The sequence below is a fragment of the Myzus persicae genome, unplaced genomic scaffold (genome assembly GCF_001856785.1).
Source record: "Myzus persicae strain clone G006 unplaced genomic scaffold, MPER_G0061.0, whole genome shotgun sequence".
Classification (NCBI taxonomy): Eukaryota; Metazoa; Arthropoda; class Insecta; order Hemiptera; family Aphididae; genus Myzus; species Myzus persicae.
The window spans coordinates 371,427-394,957 of NW_019103900.1; the positions used below are offsets into that span (position 1 = coordinate 371,427).

Here is a 23,531-nt window from a genome sequence, read left to right on the forward strand (position 1 = left end):
AATAATACAATATTATAAAATGAATTAACATTTTTTTTTTTAAATAATATTTCTCTTCATAACACATCGTATACCAAATACGATAAAAAATAAGACATGAAATTAATATTCCTTACAACCCATGATATGAGAAATTTTATTAATATTTCGAAATATATGTAAATGTTATGGGCCGGTTTTTTCTAAAAGCATAAGAAAAAAGTTTACTACTGAGAAGTTAAAAATAATAGTAATTTCATCTGTTTAAATACAGTAAATAGTAATTACATTAATTTATTATAATGTATGAGCAGAATAAGTTTTATCAAAATACACATAAAGTATCTAAGTCATGATTTATAGCTTGGTAGTCTGGCGGCCAAAAAAGGGTCTCATTTTAAATACTTTTTTATTCAAATTTAATTTATATTACTTTCATTAAAATTAAATTGTTTTATTTTTGTGATTGTTTGTACCACAAAGTTCTGAGACATAAACGGTAAACCTTCGGGCAATAAGAACTTTCAACACTTGATCTAACGAACTAATGAAGGGATTATACCAGACAGGATAGAAAAGCATAATGTTTAATTCACACCATTGAAAAGTACTGTACGAGAAAAATTAATATTCAACTTAAACTGCTAAATATTTTAATGAACCAGGTCTACTGGACAATGTACGTATGAATTAAATTAAATTTCTCACAAAAAGGTATAAATGATTTAATTCTCCCTCTCTTTTTCTTTATAAAATATAGGTACCTGTTAACGAACAAATATTTAATTGTAATATGATAACAGTTTTTATGGTAATATGGTGTATACATTTAGATTGAGTCTTAATAGCAATAATTATGTTGAGCTTAAAACCCGTAATACCAATAGGTATTTTAATAACCTAATAATTATAAAGAACCAAGAACTTAAAAATTTAAATACGGTTTGAGATAAGTGATGATATATTAAAGCCACATAAGTAATTTAATAATTTTCGAAATATGTTTTAACCTTTTTCAAAATAAAAAAATAACAATAATAATATAATTAATTCTATTATAAAAAAAATCAACTGAATGAAAATCTGTGAACCTGAAATTTAATAGTGACAATATCTAGCTTCGCAATGATAACCATAATATATTGGCTTGGAACCAAAATCTAGGTCTGGCGAATAAACATTAAAATCGTGTCTTTTTTCAATGCACACAATAAGGGGGTACCAATAATAGAATTTTGATGGATTTCATTCGCATAGTTTAAGCAAAAAATTATTGGTGGTACCAACATATAATGGTAATTTTAACATGTGGTGCGGTATCATATTGTGGTCACCACTATTGGCTGTGTTGCGATACATAGACACATGCATGCTATGAGAGGACATTATTTGTAATATTAAAGCGATATGGAGTGTTTGATAAACTATTTCTACAAGTGTCCTCGTGTGCTCTTTTTGAGAGAGATGTGGTCTGTTCAAAAATATGTGTTCAACACCAACGTTATACGCTTCTCCGGTGTTAAATATGTAGAAAAAAAAAGGATTTATGTGCGTCAATCTCGCGCTGGTTGTGGATTAGTTTCGTCCCTCAGTAACGTCAACTTTCCGTTTCCGGTTTGCTCTATAATTTTAGTTGTGACTGGTGGAGACATCGTGCAGTCGGACTGCCATGATTGTGGTGCTCAATAAATATACAACAGCTGTTTAAATGTATAATCTATACCACTCGTACTACCACGTATAGCGATCAAAGCAAGTCAACTATTAATTTGTATTATTAATATACCAGTGGTACAGTCACTGATTACGCCCTGTGTCATTGCGATTGCAGCCGGCTTCCCTATCTGGTGGCTCATGAATATCGTATTAAATAATGAAATGTATTGTGAAACAGTTCTTCATTTTATAAGTATTTTCTACGTACATAGACCTCTGATCAGCTTTTATATTACATCGCTATATGACTAAAACAGTTAGCAATATTATAATAAAATCAAAGATAAGTAAAAATAACACATTTAAAGCACAGCATGCCTCACTCCATGCTTGTTCATCTATGATATGAGTTTATACTATAGTACTGAGATGTACAACACCTGTACGATATAAATATATTATAATAATATCGCTTTTTCCTATTTCCTCATATAATCTATGATGTCCTAATAAATATGAATACATACTTAAAATAAACAAAATCTTGTTTTTAAGTCGGATTTAAGTTCGATACGTTTTCATAATAATTATGGGTGCTTATGTATAATTGTACACATTTAAATAATTAAGTTCTAATAGTTTAAACTGATTTTTTGTGTTCATTGCTTTATATTGTATTTCAAAAATAGACACTTGCATTTCAGCAGTTGTTCTATACACATTGCTAGTGATGACAAAAAATCTAGTTGTATCGCAACATGTACTCAGAAGCCTTCTCAGTTGCATTAATAATGGCACGTTTAAATACAATTGAAAACGTTTTCACAGCTATACAAACATTTCCGAGTGCTAATAAAAGTTCAATGCAAACTTCTTTTGTCTTTGTTTGACATATAGCAGCATATATGACTGGTATAGCTTTTGTTTTGTACAGTCAACCAAGAAGACAGTTTTGACAAAACCATCTGGACGAGAAGAAAAAAAATGCCATTAATATATAAACATTTCTTCTTTGTCGATAGAACTTTCAGAAGTTTTCTGTTCTTAAGATGCAAATAATGTTGTACCATGGTTATAGAGATCTATATCTTTTAAAAACAATTTCTAGATATGAAACTCTTTAGACGTAGTTAATAATTTATTGTCCATTATAATATTATGGAATTATGGAATAACCTATATTATCTCATTTTATTTTGAGAACGAGTGTTTTTCAAGCCCATTCAATTATTATACTTAAGCACACGAGACAGAACTTTTTAAATGTTATAACAAATTTTAATATGTATTATTCTATGACTGTATGTTATAGTAAATAAAATTGTGTTCACCATATAAAAACACTATTCAATTGTACTCTTATATCGGGGCATAACGCTTGGAAATTGTTTCTTATTCTTATTTTTAGCTGTTTTGTTGTATTTAAATTTGTATGCAGTATTATTTTTTATTTAACACGGTCTATACTTCTCATATGTTTGCAGGTACGTTACAAATACACACACTTTTAAATAATATTCGTAAAATGTAATATTTAATTCTTTAATTTTTTAAATAAAAATGCCTATCCTATTACTCGAGTTTAAAAAATTTTTATTCACTTCATACATGTTGATATCAACATATTATTCATGAAAATAAGTTGATATTTCGATTAAACATTGTTTCCACATTGGTTAAATTGCACGATATAACCTACTACTTGATGTCGAATTACTGAGTAAAAGATTGTAATTCAAACCAAGTTCATAAAAATATGTCAAGTCTTCAATATTCTTGCATCACTTGAATCTGTGATGAATTACATCGAAAAACTACTATTACTTTTATTTTAAATGATTTATACCAACAAAAAAATATGATGCTTTGGGATATCCTTATTTGGCTATTCCCTAAAATATAATGCTAGTTGAAAGTACGAACATAAAAATAATTTGAAGAAATCATAGAATGTGCGAAAATTGAGATAACTCCAAATTATTATTTTTCAAACAATAGTTATTCGTTTTGACTATAAAAAGTTAAGTAATGAAAGCTTTTTTTAATTAAATTTGTCTAGTATCAGTCCCATTTAACATTCAAATACAATGTTAATATTACAATGTAGTATAATAATACATCATTCAAGAACTAATAATATTATATAACGGTCTAGAAATATTATATTCAAATTATTTACTTTTTTTGTCAAAAAATGTAATGCCATAAAAGTTCCTCTACTTAAAAATGACGTTGAGTATACTTTTGCTAGGTTGGATATTGTGTTAAATTAAAATGATAAACCAGTACATGTGTAAATGATTCTGAGTGAAAACAGACTGTCAGACTATAGATTATTATTTTCTATAGTATTAATTCCGACAAACATCATAATATAAATAGGTTTATATTAGTCTAAATATTTTGAAAGTATCTTTGTGTATGAAAATAAGAGTATAAACAATGCTAACATTTTCAAGTCCCCTCAATTTATGGTTTTGAATAACATTGATAAAAAATAGTTATTTTTGTTAATAAATGTATCCAGTTTCCTCAAAATTAGAACTTAATGTTGTAAACAAGTAAATTAAATAAATATTTCGAGAAATTGCCTAATCATTATGTATGTTTTGTTTGATGTGTTTGTACAATTATAATTTTATGGAATAATATAGTATTTAATAATTATAAATTTCAAGATTCTTTATAATAAATGATATTTTTTAAATAATAACAAAACAAAAATAAAGTTTGAGATTAAACATTTCAAGGCATTTATAAGTTTGAACATTCAATCTTGTATTAATTGTTAACATTTAAAATTTGATTTTTATGCCATCGATACAATTTTGCTATGAAATATGAAACTAAAAATGCATATGTGATTTAATAGAATAATAAATAAAACAATTATAACGATCAAAATTATTATAGTTTTTTTTTCAAAAAATGTTGTCTCGTTACGACAGGAATATTATTTAAAAGAAATATTTTCAAAAATGTTAATGTGCCGAAACAAAATGCATGTGTAAACACGGTTTAGGGATTAAAAGCGAAAAGCGAAGTTGCAATCTCAAGGAATCTATTGATACATTTTTAATTGAAAAGGTTCGGTAGTAACAGTTGAGTATATACAGGACGAACAAACAATCATTAATTTTTATATAATATTATTTGATAGTGTTACAGTGTAATATATACGCCGGCGTAGTGTATAGGCAAATTCGGTACAATAGTGTGTAGGTGGATTTCGAGCAGTATCGTGGGCTGTTATTGACATACACATTTAATATAAGAACTTAGAACACTATGTAACATCAATTACCTGTTAATGAGTTTCCAACCATATGGTTACGATGTGACTACTGTATATTTGAATACGGTTGAAAGCTTATGGATCTCAGTTGGATATATGGTTTTAATAATATTAGTATACCATAAGTTATGCCGAAGTTAAGGATTATTATGGTTATTAATTATTTTTCTATTGTACAGTCATATTATATTCTGCAATTTTTCAATTATTATTATAAGTATAGTTATTTCAAAGTAAAAAAATCGATTTAATATGGGATAAAAAGTGATTTTAATAGTATTAAGTGCTTGATAACTGTTGGGAATGATAAATTATAATAATATTTGACATAACCAAAAAAGTAAAAACAGACTCTCAGAACCACTAACTCTGTTGTTAAAAAAAAAGTATGTGTTAAATTAAAATTTATAAAAATTCCATATTTCTATACTGTTTTGTATAGTATATTAATATACGATGATTATTATTTTAAATAATTCAGGAATTTAAGCCATGCAATATCACAATGTGATCACTGTAAAATAATTTTAAGTTTATTTCAAACTATAATGGCCCGAGTAGCCTATATTTTCTTATGTAAAGATCAATTTAAAAAAAAATAATAATAATAATTCAGATAAAACTAAACATTTTCATTTGTAACTAATTAAGGGTTTTATGTCAATTAATATAGTACATTCTATATTTGTATATTGTGCCAATGAATCAACATAAATATTATCCCAACAAAAATTTTAAATTAAAAAAAAACATTTTATATCTACCTTTAAAGATATTTTTTATTGTATTATTGATTTCTATTGAGACATTAAAGATTTGAATTGAGGCAGATTCTCTCAAATAGTTGTATGCGTTATATTCTGTTTATCAGATTATGACATTATTTAGTGTTTTGTCAAGTGATTTATATTTTTTGTGGATTGACTTAACCTGCATAAAACTTCACAAATTTTGTTTCAATCAAATTTTTTTAGACTTTAAAAGTTTATTCAGTGCCATATTGTAACATGATAAACTATAGTAATTGACGAATACAAAGTATAATACCAACTTTCGATACCATATTTGGTAGTTCGAAATATTTCCTTAATCATATAATCTTAATACTTCAAATCCAATGGAACTATTGGATTTCTTCTATATCTCCGTACTTAACGACCAATTCAAGTACTTTTGAAATAATCCTCATTCGTTTAAAAAAAGAGTGTTATTTTAAGTGTAAACTGAACACATATCATGTAACATTATGGAAATTTGGAAACGTATTTAAGTTAGAAGAAAGTTTGATTAACGACAAATTTGAGACGTTGGTTAAAATATTATTTAATTATAATATTGATGATCAAACCAAATGAAAAAAATATGTGAATATTTAACTTGACAAAATAGGTACTAAACAATGCACATTATACTCTAATGAACTAAGAAAAAGCGTTTCAATCATAATAATAATAACCATACTGGTTTCATTTTTCTGATATATTTTTAGTATTGATTAGTTATATGTTAACAATTATAAATTATTTCGAACTTTATACTTTTCCGGTTATATTGGTTAGATTGGTTAAGACTGGCATATTATTATTTGTAGTTATATAATATGTTATTATAATGACTTACATAATTATATTGTACAGATTACAGAATATAAGATTTAAACATATTTAACAATATCGACAGAATATTTTTAAAAAAAAATTGATTTTAAATGGGTTGGTGATTCTTAGTGGTGTATTTTTTGTAATAGTCCCAACTGAGAACTTTGCTGTAGATTATAGTTTTAACATATTTGTTAAAATGTAATACTAAAACAAATTTTGTAATTGGGTCATTATTTTCATAAAACAAAATGATTCTTTAAACCCAACACTCTGCGTTTCGATACATGGATTTAATTCTAAATATAATAATTGAATCAATATCTTAGGGAATAAAAACATATAGTTTATGATTACCACCATCAGAATATACCATGTTGTTAAATCACTTGAATATTAAAGGTGATTTGTTTTCCAACGATGTTGTGTCTATTAAACGAACAATATCTAATAAACACTACAGGATAACAAAAAATGATATACATGCATTCATTTCTTGATACTTGATAACAAGAACATCAACGTGTTTATACCTATTTTAGAAAGGTATATTTGTTTTTAGAAATGTTGTATCAAAATTACGAATGATAAATTCTATGGTTCACTATATTAACACATCTATAATTTTCCACTTTTCTTGAAATACCTACCCTTTATCTGTGAAATCTTAATGTAGGACATACAATATAATATAATAATAGTATGTATATATTATAATTTTAATTTATAAATATAACTCGATACACATGTACAACACGTCATAAACAAGATACATTTTTTTTATGAAATGATTTTATACCTTTTATAATGTATTTTTGTACACTTGATAGATTTACGTATTGTATTATTTTTTTTTTTTCAATTTTCAAAGCAGACATGAGACATTTAATAATAATCATAATATAAATAATATAGGAGGTTTTTATATGCACTAGTATTTCCATTGAAGTTACATAAAATAATACATTTGAATTTTACACAAAAATCACACTGTCGGATTAAAAAAAATATATATATAAGTTATAAAATATTGTTGACAATTATTTTACCTTAAGCTTTGAAATATAATAATAAACTTATTCGTAAATATAAAAAACAAAAATGTTACACTTTAAATAAATCAATAATTATCATTTTATTTTTGATGTTTACGAACTAACATGATAAACTCAACAAGAACAAATGATTTGCCAAATTCAAAAATATATTTTAATACAAACAAATAGATGAGTAATAAGCTTTATAATATGTATCATAGTAATCGACATATTTTATTATGTGTTAACAGAACAATATTTTTTCTACATTTTACTCAGAGTTACAGAATATTATTACACATTATCTTCGAAACATTGTTTTTTAAGTTGTCTCTTGTATTCGCTTGATCCATTGAACATATTTTGTTACACATAAGAAGTTTTTAATTGAGTTTTGAGGTATCGCGTGCACACTTTACATACAAGGATATTATTATTTATATTAACATTATAAAAACAAACATAGCAGGTTTATTCGAAAGTATAGTATTATAGTAAGGATTTTTTCAAAAGTATGTGTTGTAGATTTTTAGAGAAGCGATCATTCAATGGATTGTGTTTTATATGAGCAATCAAACTATTAGTATCATTCATCTATTATCGTAGTTTTTGATAAAAAACTGAACCTTGTTGATAAATTAGTGCGTTGAAACTAAAAAACCTCCAGTACTCTTAGATATAAAATCGATTTTGTTGTTGTAATTCAAAAACAAATAATCATAAAATCCTTGAAATTTTCAGCTAAAAAGTGTTTATTTTTACATGTTGCTAAAAATATGTTTGCGTGGTCCAAAATCTAGATTTCTCATAGCACTTGTTCTTACATCAATTTTGTTACAAAAAAAATATATATATAAAAATAGTCACAATTTTTTAATGTTGAAGTGTTATTTTAATTGTTAACAAAATACTTCAAAATCACAAAACTTGTAACTTAGTTTTCATTTTAATAACTAACTGTTCAAAATAATAATCATACACATTATCCCTAATATGTGCGGTTACTAAAATTCAAAAACAAAAGTTTGGCACATGGATTTTTATGAGCGTTTGATGTTCTAATTTCGACAAAATCAGATAATATTAAACAAAAAGATTTTTCTTTTTGCAATTTTAGAAAATATTATTCGTTGGCACTTGAAACTTTCTACATAACGTTTACTATTATTTATTATATTCTATACAAAATTCAACATTCAAATTATTAAGACAAATTGTACGCTATTTATACCTTAAACTTCTTCACACCGATATTTCGTATGTAGGTATTGACTTATATCATGTTCATAACAACTAGTATTAAATTATATGAAATAATATGATGAGTTTTTATTGATATGTGAATTAACGAAAAAAAGTTGACTCTATTTGAAAAACAAAATACATACTACATAGGGATGTTATTTTAATTAAATCATTGTATCTTTGATATAAATCAAATTTAATAGTTATTGAAATATTAAATATCCAACCTTCAACAGTTCAACTACAGGCTTATTTTTAAAAGTACATCAGAATTGTTTTAAACGTATTTTATCGATCCCTAAAACAGACATAAGTTAGATTTCACTTTTATGTGAGCTAGCGTAAAATATCTAAGTGTATTTCTCAAAGTCAGCGCATTAAAAATATACGAAACACTCAGGCCATCAAGTTTTGTAAATAAAATAAGAATAAATGTAGGGTCTGCTATCGTACGTGCCTGGAAAAGATTAGCAAATGATTTTATTATTAGAAATAAATATCTAAAAAGTCGGAAAATTAAAAGTCACTATGTTGATGAACATTAATTATAGTACATTTGTTATACAAACAAGTTTCACACGTGTAAAACATCATCCAGTGCTAATATGATTGTAATATTTGATTAACTGTACGAGGTTGAATAATAACTTTAAAAATATAACAATAATCTATAGTAGTAAACGATATGTGCAGTATGTTAATATATTAAAATACTATAAATTAGTAATTACATATACATTTTTTTTTTATTAATTTCACTAAATGAGCATCCTGTACACATTTTTTTGAGTCATTTAAATTGTAGGTAAGCACGTATACTATGATTCATGTTACTTACACGACCGAAGTAGGTTATCATATTATTATTTGATACAAAGACAAAACGAGTCCATTAAATTAATTGAATGTATTATAATACATAGGTAATTTTTTTGATTGTTAATTTTTCAATGGGTATTTCTGAAAACAATAAGAACATCGTATTTCATCGGGTTCGTGGTGAAATATTATGGTATATTTGACCACAGATTCTTAGTCGAGTAATTTTTCTCTTAAACTATTGTCTCTGTAAAAATATCATGTATCGAACAAAGCAATTCAATTTCATTAAAAATTGTTTTTCAGAAAGAAATGATGATATTATTTCTGGACGCGCTAGACCCGCCGACGCACGATCGCATGGAAAATATTATTACGAACAGTGTTAATAATAAATAGCCAATCGTTATGGAGGGCCGTCACAGATTCCAATATTTTCAGATAAAACCGTGCTAATCCATTGGTATATAATAGAACCCTTCGCGTGACTATTCAACTCTAATGGAGGTAAAATAAAAAAATAAAAAAAATAAAAAAAATGTACAAACACGGTCCCGGGCGAGCGTTATATGGCGTTTAGGTGGCTGTAAATTCGTGTACGCTCGCGAGTGGTGTGTTATGGATGAACGTATCCTATTTTTCTCAATTGAATACCGTGAAAGGGAAATAATGGCAGTGCGTATTTGGGTTTTTATGCGCGCGAAAGGGTGTTTTGTTTGAATCCAACGGTGAAATATCGCTCGACGCTAAACGCTATACGCCTCGAAGAACACAACACCCACAGGCCTCTTTGTTTTCATTGTGTAACGTTTAACACACATGCCAGCGCATACACTTGGTATGTTAAACAAGTTAATACCGCGGTAAACATCTATATATATAAGTACATCATATTATTATAATATTGTACTGTTTAACGAGCGTGAGGGATAATTCTTTGATTTTTGTTTTGTTTTTTTTTTAACGTAGGAACCGAGCCACTGCAGCCACTGGACTAGTCGGTCGGCACCATGTTTTTGTCGACCAAACGTTATTGGGATGTCGTCCACTCAGAATTTGGCTTTAGTTCTCGATGTTAATTATAATCCGTGTTTTTTTTTTGTCTATTTATACATTTATATATTTTTTATATTTATAACGATATTTGCCTTCCAACACGCCCACAAGCAGGTTGATCCATATAACGTAAGACAATACTATAAACACAGCATTTTATTAATATCATCATTCAGAAAGCACAATGATTGATTTTTAACCAGCATAACTATATTTTGAGTCTTTTAAACCGAAATTTTTGGAAAACAACTATAATTTTTACATTTAGTTTCTTTGACGTTTTTTTTTTTAAAAAAAAAGAAAAGTTTTTTTAATCTTTTGAATGACAACAGATGTCTTTGATAATCCAAAGCAAAATATTATTCGGAGTAATTTGAAACTTAAAAATCGAATATCGGAGAAGTAGCATAATATTAGATGTAATTATTATAAAATGTTATAAAGTGTTAAGATAAACGGAGTTGTAGTGGATCAACATTTTGGGTAGTACCCCTGATATTCCAATCCACTCCGTTTATTAAAACTTTATATACTTATAAAGCATATGCTATTCGTCATACTTTTTAGTTCGATGCATTGAATTACTCCAAAAAACATTCTGCTTTGGGAATATGAATTAAATTCACGTAATCGTTAAAAAAGTAAGCAATTTAAGAAAAATTAATAATATTTATATGTTCAGAAAAATATTCGTTTTTAATAACTTTTACTATGTGAAAAAAATCTTTTAAAGAAATAGTTATATTATTTTTGAAAAAACGGTTTTTGTATGTCATATCGGTCACCCAGAATAATATTTGATAATTTAAAAACATAAATTTGACATTTTTTTGAAATGGAAAAAGGCAACTAGCGGTCACACTTTAAATTGTTATCGATTTTAAATTTAAATACGACAAAGAATTATTGCGATGATGACATCATACATTGTATGACATCACTGAAAGACTTTCTCACGATTTAAAATAAAAAGATATTCCCGAAGAGTGAATTTCTATATTTAATATTTATTGCCATTGTGTTCAAATAATTGGAGCATTGTTTTTAACTCGCTTTGGATATGTGGTCAATGGATATATTATGACGTGTTAAATTAATACAGATAATATATTATTGCTTAGAGTCATACATAATAAATGTAAATTAATAATGAACAAAAATAATTGTTTTTTGGAGTTCATAAATAAAATACTGTATGGAAACTTAATTATAATAAATATTAAATTGGAAATCATGGCATTTACGTCATAATCTTATTTATTATGACTTACTTGAATTTTTTTTTAGAAGAAATTTAAATCGATGATATTTAAATTATACGTATTTAGTTGTTTTTGCTATTATTTATAATAAGATTTTAATATTAGTATCATTCGTTCAGTGATTATGATGATTAAATTGTCAAATCAGGCAATAATTAATCGATACTTTAATATAAAATGTATATACTGTTATCAATTATTACTCTCGTTAATAACTTAATAGTTAATCCATAATATTAAGATTTAGATTAAACATAGTTTATTTTCAAATGCATATTTGTTTTGATTAAATTTGAATCAAATTACAAAACTGATCATTAGATGGACATACCAATAGTATGTATTTACACATACTATATATTATGTACTTCGATCAGTTGTAATTTATGTTATTTATTTTGTTATGTATACTGTTATAATATTAGACTCAAATATGTGTATTCAGTGAAAATAGTAGAATAAATACCATATTATTATAGTCATTATTATTTTGTTTTATACCAATGGTCAAAAAACATAAATATTATGTGTATAGAAATGAGATTTTTTATCGAAATATTTTTTGAATGCTTACGTTAATAATACAAGCATGGTTGATCAATAAATTGAATATATTATGACCCTACGGTATTTAGTAACAAACATTATATATTTCATTCTGTAATACAACTGAAACCAACAGCTGGTGTATTCATTTGTCAAAAACACCTCCCAATAAATCCAACCACTCGTCACCGAGAATACAATCGTTCGTTGTGCAGATTTCCAGCGATTGATCACTTTTCCACGCTGACAACAGTATAAACGATATTGTAATTTTCGTTCTAAATAAATAGAGACGCAACAATAAATAAAAAATATTCATTCAAACGGATTTTTTTATGATAGATATCTTACAGCAGTGACATTTATTAAAGAGAAAATCGGAAAAATTCACTGTTGGCGATACGAGAAGTACAGTGTCGTAAACGTCATAAGTCATGTTCTGTCACGGACAATGGGTCTCCTCAGGACAGAAAAAAAATTATACAATGCCGTTTCCTTTTAGTGAATCTGATGGAGTGTTTAAAAAGATAAGAGAAAACGGATTTAGTATAGTAAAGCATCAACACAAGAAAGAAACAGAAAGCACCTCTTACCGAACAAATATAAATACATACAACTTTTATTTTGTATGAATAGAAATTTAAATATAAAATTAGTGAAAAATTATAATACATTATTATGTAAATTCTTCACAGTAATTTCTAAAGTGATTATATTTATTTATGTTTCTATAACATAAACATTATAACGGTAAGAAATGTATTATTCTAGAAACTATTTTGTTCATTTGTTCACTTAGATGTTTGATGGCTATTCAAAAAATAATTTAAAAACCAGAATAATTTGTCAAATATTTATACAACAAATTATTAATTATAAGAAACAATTTTGTTTTCTTCCTAATTTAAACGTAAAACTGAAAGTGGTGAATAAAATATGTTTATTATGCTTAATTATAAGAATATTAACATAATAGTTGTAATAACATTTCTAAAAATAAGTTATTTTTGAATGGTTTATTTATAAAAGCTCATAATGCTACAAAGTTATTATGTCACATTTAAATCATTGTAATAGTGCGTACCTACAGGTAACTTCATATTATATACAATATCAAAAATATTATTATTAATAAATTAAATAATAATATTCACCATCTTAAGAATAGTCAAAAGTAATGTAATTTACTGGGACAATGTATTATAATAACATTAACAACATAACAACTACCACTAGCATTAATTTTAATATGTTATTTCTTATTATAATCATCTATAATATAGCAATACTATTAGGCTAATGTTTAACCAAAAGTAAACATAGATCTTGTACTAAGCTGTGGTATACAAAATGATTGTTTTTATTATTAATTTATATTCACATTTGAAGCTGAAATTGGATACTTGTAATTTTTTTTATTGTTAATTAAATTAATATCTAGGATATTAAAATATAGTGGGTACACTTTTTTGAATTTATTTTGGTAAATTAATTATTATCATCTCAGAGGTACAAAGTATATATTTTATAATTAAGTATGCTACAGTCAAAAGTAGAATATACCTGCTTGTTTTACAAAGCACATTAATGTGTCCATGGCAGAAGAAACAATTTGTCTAGGTACCTACATATTATAAGTTTTATCACTTTACCATAGAGTAAACATAGTATTGACATCCTATACAGTGTTATTAAACAGTGCATCAGTATTTTAATTACCTACTTGTCATTTATGTTTCATGCCAAAAATAACAAAAAGTTTATTTATTTGTTGACAATTTTGCCAATTATAGAATAATTTATTGTTAATACATACTTCGTTAAAATTAATTAGACTTATTTTAAGTTGAAATGAGTAAAATGTAATACTTTATGGAGACTATATTTTGTATTGTAGGTACCCACGTAAATTATAAAAAAGTACTTAAAAAAAATATATTTATAACCTATAAATTATAAAATATTTAAAAGTATTAATACACCTTGAACCAAATAATAATAATAAATTACAAAGCCGAATAATTTAAGTCGTCAGTTTAATGTTTAATATTCAAGTTTATTTAAACTTAAATTACTATAGTGGGTCGTTCATTAAAGGCTTAAAAAGTCTAAGCACTAAATTCTATTAAACATGTTCATTATAATATAGTGGTGTCGATGTAAAATAAACTACAGTTTAAAATACTAATTTAATAAAATATTTTAGTTAACCAATTTACTTATATCAAAATTATTTTATTTTTAAATTCGTCGTCGTCGAACCTCGTAGGCAAATGGAAGCTGGATAATCACGGATTACCTTTTTTGTTGTGAGGTTGGACCAGAAATTTCAGTTCATAAAAAGGTTGACTGTAAAGTAGGTCTGATCATTTCTACAGATAAAATTATAATATAATTAGCACAACATAATTTCATCTGAAAATGATAAATGGATTAATAACAATAATAAATAGAACATTCCTTATTTATTAGCACATTAGTCTTATTAGGGCCGAGTTTACAAGTTAATTTTTGTTAACTGAAAAAAAACAGGGCCGAGTTAACAATCGCCCAACAACGCCACCCTTAAAATCATGGTAGTGGCAAGTTGGTGACAAGTGACAACCAGTCATTCGTGAGACTATCATAATATATGATAGAGCTGTAGTAGTCAGTGGGTAGGTGTAAATATCGCAGGTGATTTTTCTTTGATATTTCTATAACAACAACAATATGCAATATAACGGCATTACAAGCGCGTGCTATATTTGTTATTTTTTGTTGTTAAAAAGTCGATGTGTATATTTTGTAATAATATGCCCAGGTACTTATATTAGCAGCCTGCATCTTAACTGGGTCGACTACTAGAAATGCGTGTTTACACGAACGGCTCGCATTTTTAACCGGGAGTCACGATTCCGTTTATTATCCAGCCAGGACTATACAACTACACTGTAACAGCGCACATTACGGTTGGCCTGCAGGCTGCAGCTATATAAATAGGTCGGGTGGTGCCGCGGCGGGAACGGGCACGGACGTCCGGAAGCTACGCGGGTTGGCGGCAACGACGACTGACGGAATTTAATTTCGCCCAATGGCATCTCTCTTTTCCGGACATCATTATGTCAAAAACTACTACTACTACGACGACGACGACTACGACGACCCAAGAGATATATAAACGTCCGCGGCACTACGGTAAACGTGACCGGAATCTTTGAGTGAAATCAGCTCTCTCGAGCTCGGCTTCAAACTCGACAATTTGGCTCGAATGAGTGTGTTTTGATTAAGAGAGTTAACCGTGAGTCTTTCTCATACCCACCTGCGTAAGTACCCCTTTTACCCCGTTCCTACTCTGAAATTTAGTGTCTTCGAGTCCGGAGACGGACGAATGGACACTGGACCGGCCACCCTACTTAATTAGAGACTTGAGCATTATACCGGAGTGGCCGCGCACGTGCAGAAAGAGTGTACTACGTTGGCCAGCGTGCGTTAGAATTTTTTTAGGGTCTAACAGTTACCATAAAAAGTCGTAATGGATTCCGTGAAATGTCATTGTTTCCCATTTGCGTAAGGAGACAACTTTAATGTACAGAAATTTCAGTTTCGCGATCAATAACAACAATATGTCTATTATAACACATTATAATGTCGAATCAAGTGTACATTTCTTAATAAATTATTGTAATTTCGAAACATGCGATGAACCATTAACTTCAATTTTGTAGTTAATATCAGTTTGTCTATATTTTGTAAGAAATATTTTTATTTTATAGGTAAGTACATATATTTTACGTACAAATACATTAAATATTTGATTAGCCTTTTAATAAAGTTTTTAAAAATTTTTTTTTCGATAACTATTTGTTTATTGAGTTATTTTAATTATAAATATTTATGTAATGAATCAAAACATATTTCATACATAAATGCAAAAATAAATCAAGTTTAAAAAAAAATGTTCTACAAATTATTAAGAAAGGTGCCTTTTTATTTAAATTAAACCATTTTTCAAACGTTTTTATATTAATAAAAATTAAATAAAAAATAAACAGAAATTTAATTAACTATTAACTATCTGTTCTTTTTGTTTTGAACAATGCATAATAAAACATTTTAATGAATGCTTACGTTTCATTTAAATTGTATATTAGATATTATAAGTTATTTTGATATATTAGAACCATAATATATTTTGTTTAAATGTAAAAAAAAAATTACAAGAAACCAAATAATATAACTACAAAGAATTTATTTATGAATATTGTTATTTAAATGTTTTATATTTAAAATAAATATTAAATATATAATATTTAATTTGTAGAACAACTCAAATTCTGTATTTTCTGTTAAACAAACACTTAAAGAAGTAAACTGTAATTTAAACTATAACAGTGTGTGATTAAATAATAGCTTAAAAAAAATGATAAAAAATAATATTTAATAATTATACAATAATATAATATTTATTATACTACTATGATATCTGTTTGCATTAATTGTATATAAATTAAAAATAAATACTGTATAATGATTGAAATCCATTAATATGAAAATATACTACAACTTTAATAATTTATTATACATTATAGTGCGTTGACAACGCACTCTTCAATAAATGGTTAAACTTTTGTTATGGTCGTTTTACACCAAGAGCAAACATTAACAATGAAATTAATGTTCTGAGTGTCTTACCGCACAAAACTATTATTTATAAAAATAACCGCTTCACCACATATTTATGCAATCGTTCTTATTCAATACAAACTGAGTTCAATTTTAAGTTTACCACACGAAGAATATAATATATGTTATTTCACACATAGATATATTTTAACGATTTTGATTTCAATGAATTGGAATTATTATATTTTATAAATATATAAATAATATTTTTACTATATTCGTATGTGCTTACCTATGTAAATTAGTATAAAATCTATTTTCAAGAATATGTTTTTATACATTTAAATTGTAAATCATTTGAAGAAAAATATTATGCCATTAGTATTACGTAATTAGTTTAATTATTATAACATAATTGTTATGATTTAAAAAATGAAATGCTCTCTATGTTATTTTAAACTCAAGTCTCTTAAGTTTTCAATATTTGTAAGTTGAATTTATATACATTTAAATTTTATCATAACTCTGATTATAATTTTATGTATCAATGCTAATAAATGTTTTAAATTATACCTACCACAGTTTAAGCATAGTATATTAACCATGCCATAATAATATTTTGTGTAAACTCTCGCCTGCAGGATAATAACGATTTCATCCACAAATATAATAATATGCGTCTATGTTTCTATAAATAGTAACTTTACATTATGAATTATCTTGTATTTTATTTTTGAATACGGAAACAATCGCAAGCATTGATACTTGTAATGTTTTGTAGACGAGTAAAATATTATGTATAACAATATTATATTAAGGTATAGTTATAGCAGTAGGTACTATTATTTAAAAAAAATATATTCACTAAAAATAATAATGAATTTCAAGAATAATATTTATACATAATTTAATACAATATTTAATGATTGCCTATTCACTTTTTAGTACACATTAAATTAGTACAAAAACACTGTGTTCTTATATCTTAATTTTATAATCCTGTATTATTATCACAGATTAAACGATTTAATGAAAATTATACAGTTTTTGAGTTATGAAGATAATAATATTATATTTCTTGTAATTAAATATACATGGTTATGATAATTTATTCCCTGTTTTTATTGCTTTATTCCTGTTGTTTACTTACACTAAACGTCACTGTTTGAAATCATTTATTATTAGAAACATTCTAAATATCAAATGATTTATGGACGTTATATGATATATTATTTAGATAACTTCTCACACAAACATTCACATAATAAGTTAGTCACTGACTTTGAATTTAGTCTTAAAACCAATTGGTTTTGGTCTTTTGGATTAAGAATCTAAGTTTTAACGTTATCCTACTAAGCGTTATTTTTAAAAAGTTTAAATCATAATATGATAATATGTACAATTATTGTATATATTTTAGACTTACCGTATCAGAATATACAATAGTCATAGTTAAAGTATAATAATATCAAATATATAATCGTCAGTACTCTATGATGATATTTAGGCATTATTGAAAATGGCTACCTAGTATAATATGATAATTGTTCATAGTTATTGATACAATTGACTAATCATCTTAGTGAATGCTACAAAACTAAGGCAGACATAAACTTAATGAAAATAACAATTTTTTTGATTGAAAGCCTTCATTTTTATTGAATAAGACCCATGCAGCAAGATGCAGAATTATAATGAAGCTATGTGATAATTTATTAATTACTTTTGGCAAAAAATAATAAATACAATTATGATCAGAAGATGGTAGTTAATTGCGCACCATTAGAAATGTATTACCGTAAATCGTAATGTTTGAAAAATTATGTAATTATAATTATATGATTAGAATATAATTTATTTGGACATAATTTAATTATCTTAAGGTATGCGGTATGTGATTTCGAAGTGCAAAGACGCTTACCTGAACGACGAGTACATTTATTAGATTTGCATTTCATTTTGTTGTAGATTCGTTGAAATCCTTGTGATTCCATAATACTGTTGACCCAGCAGTAAATGGACACTCGTTGGTTTTCTAAAACCTAATAATCTAAACTTGATACTCAACAACAAACACTGTCGGCGTGACGATTGGACATTTGAAAATGCCATGTCAATCTGTCAAAGTACAACATTGTTCGATTTATCAAGTCAAAGTTATAAATATATTTTATGTTCTCAATGATTAAAGACTAACGTACATAGACATTTTATTATTAGACTGACTAGCCATATTCAATAATGTCTAAACTTATCATATTGGCGGTAACATATTATAATATAATATTACTTGTAGACTAATCTTATAATTTATACTAAGTATTCACTTAAATAGATTCAATTATTTAACAGCACTGTGTATTACATTTAATTTTGATTTTTTTGTTTTAGTTAATATGTTTTATATGTTTTATATGTTTTAGTTAGTATTTTTAATTATTTTATACTAATTGTTTAAGTGACAGATAAAATAGGTATTGTACAATAATTGTTAATTAAATTGGATTAAAATTATGTACCTAATTTGTATTACCTATTTTGAATTAATAATAATCATAATTATTAAAATGTCAATACAGTATTCCTTTCAAACAAATAAAATTGATAAATTCGATTGATATTCGATAAAAATTGAAATTGATAATTTAAAAAAAAGATTATCTGATAAATGTATAAAAAAATGAATTATTATTAAAAATGAATGGAACTTTATCAGTTTATTTATTTTCTAATTATTATAAAGAAACGATGTCTTCGGTATTTTTTCCACAACGGTTCGAAGAGGATTGATAAATTAATTTTGAAATTCGCAGAATCAAACGTAACTTTATTGATTTGAATTTAACTGTAAGCGAATAGTTGTTGAGTTTGTTACCATTATAGTGCGTTTTATGGTCCACTACTCACAAATAGCACTTGACAAGCTCATGCAGAAATTGTGTACATAAGTTTAACTAATGCAACTCTTTGTATTTTCCACAGAGTGATTGATGCACATTATGAATTATTTCTCAAAAATACCAGTATCTCGGAACCTTGGTTTTTATCTCGTTGAAGTAGGAATAATATAAAAGTAAGAATTATATTATTATTATGCACTTCGATTAAAACGAAATACATTATTATTTTGACAACGTCAGTCACCCAAATTTGTAGGTTTTAAAGGTATTTTCTAGACCACAAATAATAAAATTATTAAGTGAAATAGTATGAATGATCGTACGTTAAGTAGCATAACAAATGTTTTTTTTTATTTTCAACACTATCATTAACAAAGCATGTCAATTTTTAAATAAATATAATTTCGAAAATGTGCACACTAAAGAGTTGAGTAGGGACGCGGGTGTCTGTACACAATAATTGACATAAAAAACATTCTTAGAAAAACATGTTTATTAATTTATAATTTAAATTTTCTTATGATCGAACAATTAAGTGAGTAATTATGTTTTGTTTATGATGTAAAATAGTATATAGTACTATTTTTTTTTAATAATGTCTGTATCCCTTACTTTTTAATTAAGATTGATAATCCATTATAGTTTCTTGGCTATTTTATTAATTTACCTGAACATAATTTAATGTATTCTGTTTTATATTTTTGCGATTCAATACTTTTAATTTTCTCATATTATTATGCACTGTCTCACTAGTCACTAGTACCTATATAAATTAATAATGCTATTTTTTATTATTGTAGTCCGTAGTCCACCTCAAATGTTGTGCAGCGTCAAATGAAAATTAACTACCTAAAATATACATTGTAAAAATATATATTATTTTGTGGAAGAGTTTCACGATCATCACTTATTGAGTTATAAAAAAGAAAATAATTTTTAAAACACTATAGTTTAAATATTGAAAACTTCAACTATTATTAATATTTAATTAAATATAACAATTAGCTATGAAATAGCAACATTCGAAATATAAGAAACAAAATTGTTGGAATTATAAGATCTCTTTGTTTCAATTGAAATAATAGGTGGATAGGCTAGTGAAACTTGGAAAAGCTAGGCTATTAATTATTTATCTCAAGTTATAACCCTACATAAATTAATAATCAATTAAATTAAATTTGGCAGGTAGGTAGTTTATCGGTAGAACACGTCAGCTAAGAACAGATTTTTGATTCAGCCCCTAAATGTGTAAAATATATGTATGGATGGTTATATATTTGGACAGCTATATCTGAAATTCGACCAAATCGATTAGATGTTTATTTTAAATGCAAGTATCCGGTGTGTAAATGAGAAACCATTTCATCAGACAATTATTATAATAAATAATTAATTAAATAGAAATTACGAAAATAATTATAGGTTTGTGGCGCCATCTATGTAAATACGTAACCACCTAAGATAACTAATTATTCATTACTTTCATTAAAGTAATATTTTTGTTGTCATGATAACGAATTGACACAAAAAATATTTTATATTCGTAAATTTTCCTCGAGGAGGAAAAATATTGAGTAGCGTGGTGCTGAAAAGTGTTTGTTATTTGCTATAAATCTCGTCTTACCAAATTCTATACACTTTTTGACCCTTTACTTGGAGTTGTATACATAATATTACTGTAGTCTGTTAAATATAAATAGTTATCCTATAATTTCTAAATATGTTATTTTTACAAAAATACAAATAAATGTGAAAATATATAAGTAAAAATCTGAAGTCTTTAATGGTTTTTATTTCAACATTTATAGAAACGTATCAAAAACTACTGCAAACATGCTGTAAATTCTACAGTAATTTGTTGTTCTTAATTTATTTTTAACCTATTGGGAAATTCCAATAATGGCCAGTTTCAAAGTACCATCTGTGCATTTTTAGTTTCATAGAAACTGTTGAAACTTTTTTATCACATACATTTTTCAACCAAACGCAAGTGATCAAAAAAATTTATATTAAAAAAATGTGTACAATTTACACAGTCTACCAACATAGCTTAATAAAGAGTAAATTCAACCAATATTCTAAAAATATGATACAAAATAATTTATGACTATAGTTTATCAACTGATTAAATTAATATTACTCTGTGAAAGATTTTCATAAAATCAAAGTTTTTTATTGATTAGTGTTAAATTACTGGGGGGCGATTGAAGTCAAAAATAATGACAAGTGTACCGTGTAACAATATTTAAATATTATTTTAAGTGACTAATAAATACTGTTTTTATTCATTTTTCTAATAGAAACATAATATGTTGTTATAAAAAACGAGGAGCATATTGATCAATTATTACTCCCGAATAATGTTTATGAATAATAAGTTTAATCACGAAGTAAGCCAATGAAAGACAATAGATTATTGATCCAAGCTCTTGCGACATTAATGTCAAAGTTTTGATTCGGTGCTTTGTTGAAAATGATCTCTCATAAGATGCACAACTAATTGTTGACAATTTAGTTAATTGCACTAATTGAATAATTACGATAGCAATCCTATTATTGTAGTATTGTGAAAATGAAACAAAACGGTCCGAGCGACTGTAATATTATATAAATATACTCGTACTATGCAATTAGCTAATATGGCTAAATAGGTGCTAATATGCAGCAATAATGAGTGCTATTTATGCTATTCCTCTCCTTAGTATCACCAATAATATAAATATGCCTCACAACGATTTATCATTGAATGTCAAGTTAACTCATGTACTTGTGTGAATTTTGTTGAAATCAATATTATATTCTTACCGTTCGCTCGCCTAAGTTTCTGACACGGCAATGAAGATAAGCTGTGCTTCCTAATGGCACAGTGAGGTTGGTTTCAGTGGTGTTGTCCAAAAGTGGCTCCGTGAGCTTTTGAAATTCATCAACGCTTGAATACCATAGTTGCTGCCATTCCGAGTTACCAGATCCTCCTGGTTGTCCATTTTTACTTTTTGGACTAGATATTTCTCGTTTTTCTGAAAAAAATGAAGAAATTTATTTTTGAATATTTTTCTATCAGTATATAATTATGTATAATAGTTGTATCAATAAACATTTAAAAATACATAACGATTTTTGATAAAATCTGAATTACATAAGTAAATCATAAGTATTAAAATATCGATATAATAAGGTGCGAGTAATACATTTATATATTTTGGTTGTCTTTCAATTCATTACTAATAATTTTTTTCAACCTATACCTATCTAATGACTAAACGCAAATATCTGAAACCAAAAGTAAAGTATAATTTTAATTTGGTTTAAACTTAAAAAAAAAATAATTTGGCTAAAGATGTGCATTTCCTAATACCATAACATTAATGATCTTAATTACTTGTGTATAGTATTTAATTACTATTTACAAAGAATCTTCAATAAAATTGTTATACAAGATTTTTATACATGCAATTGTACAACCTATTAAATATTATTCTACAGAACTTTTCAAAAATTAATGATGTTTTTGACCATTCAATGTACACATTAAA

General features: G+C 26.1%; 1 protein-coding gene across 2 annotated transcripts in view; it reads right to left on the reverse strand.

Moving 5' to 3' along the window:
• The window catches only part of LOC111036107 (junctional adhesion molecule A-like), a 100,269-nt gene that overhangs the window by 28,023 nt on the left and 48,715 nt on the right, over positions 1-23,531 (reverse strand). For both annotated transcript variants that reach the window (XM_022318007.1, XM_022318008.1), the window contains exon 3: positions 22,804-23,015. In XM_022318007.1, the coding sequence (XP_022173699.1) occupies positions 22,804-23,015 (212 nt within the window). The remainder of the gene's footprint in view (positions 1-22,803; positions 23,016-23,531) is intronic.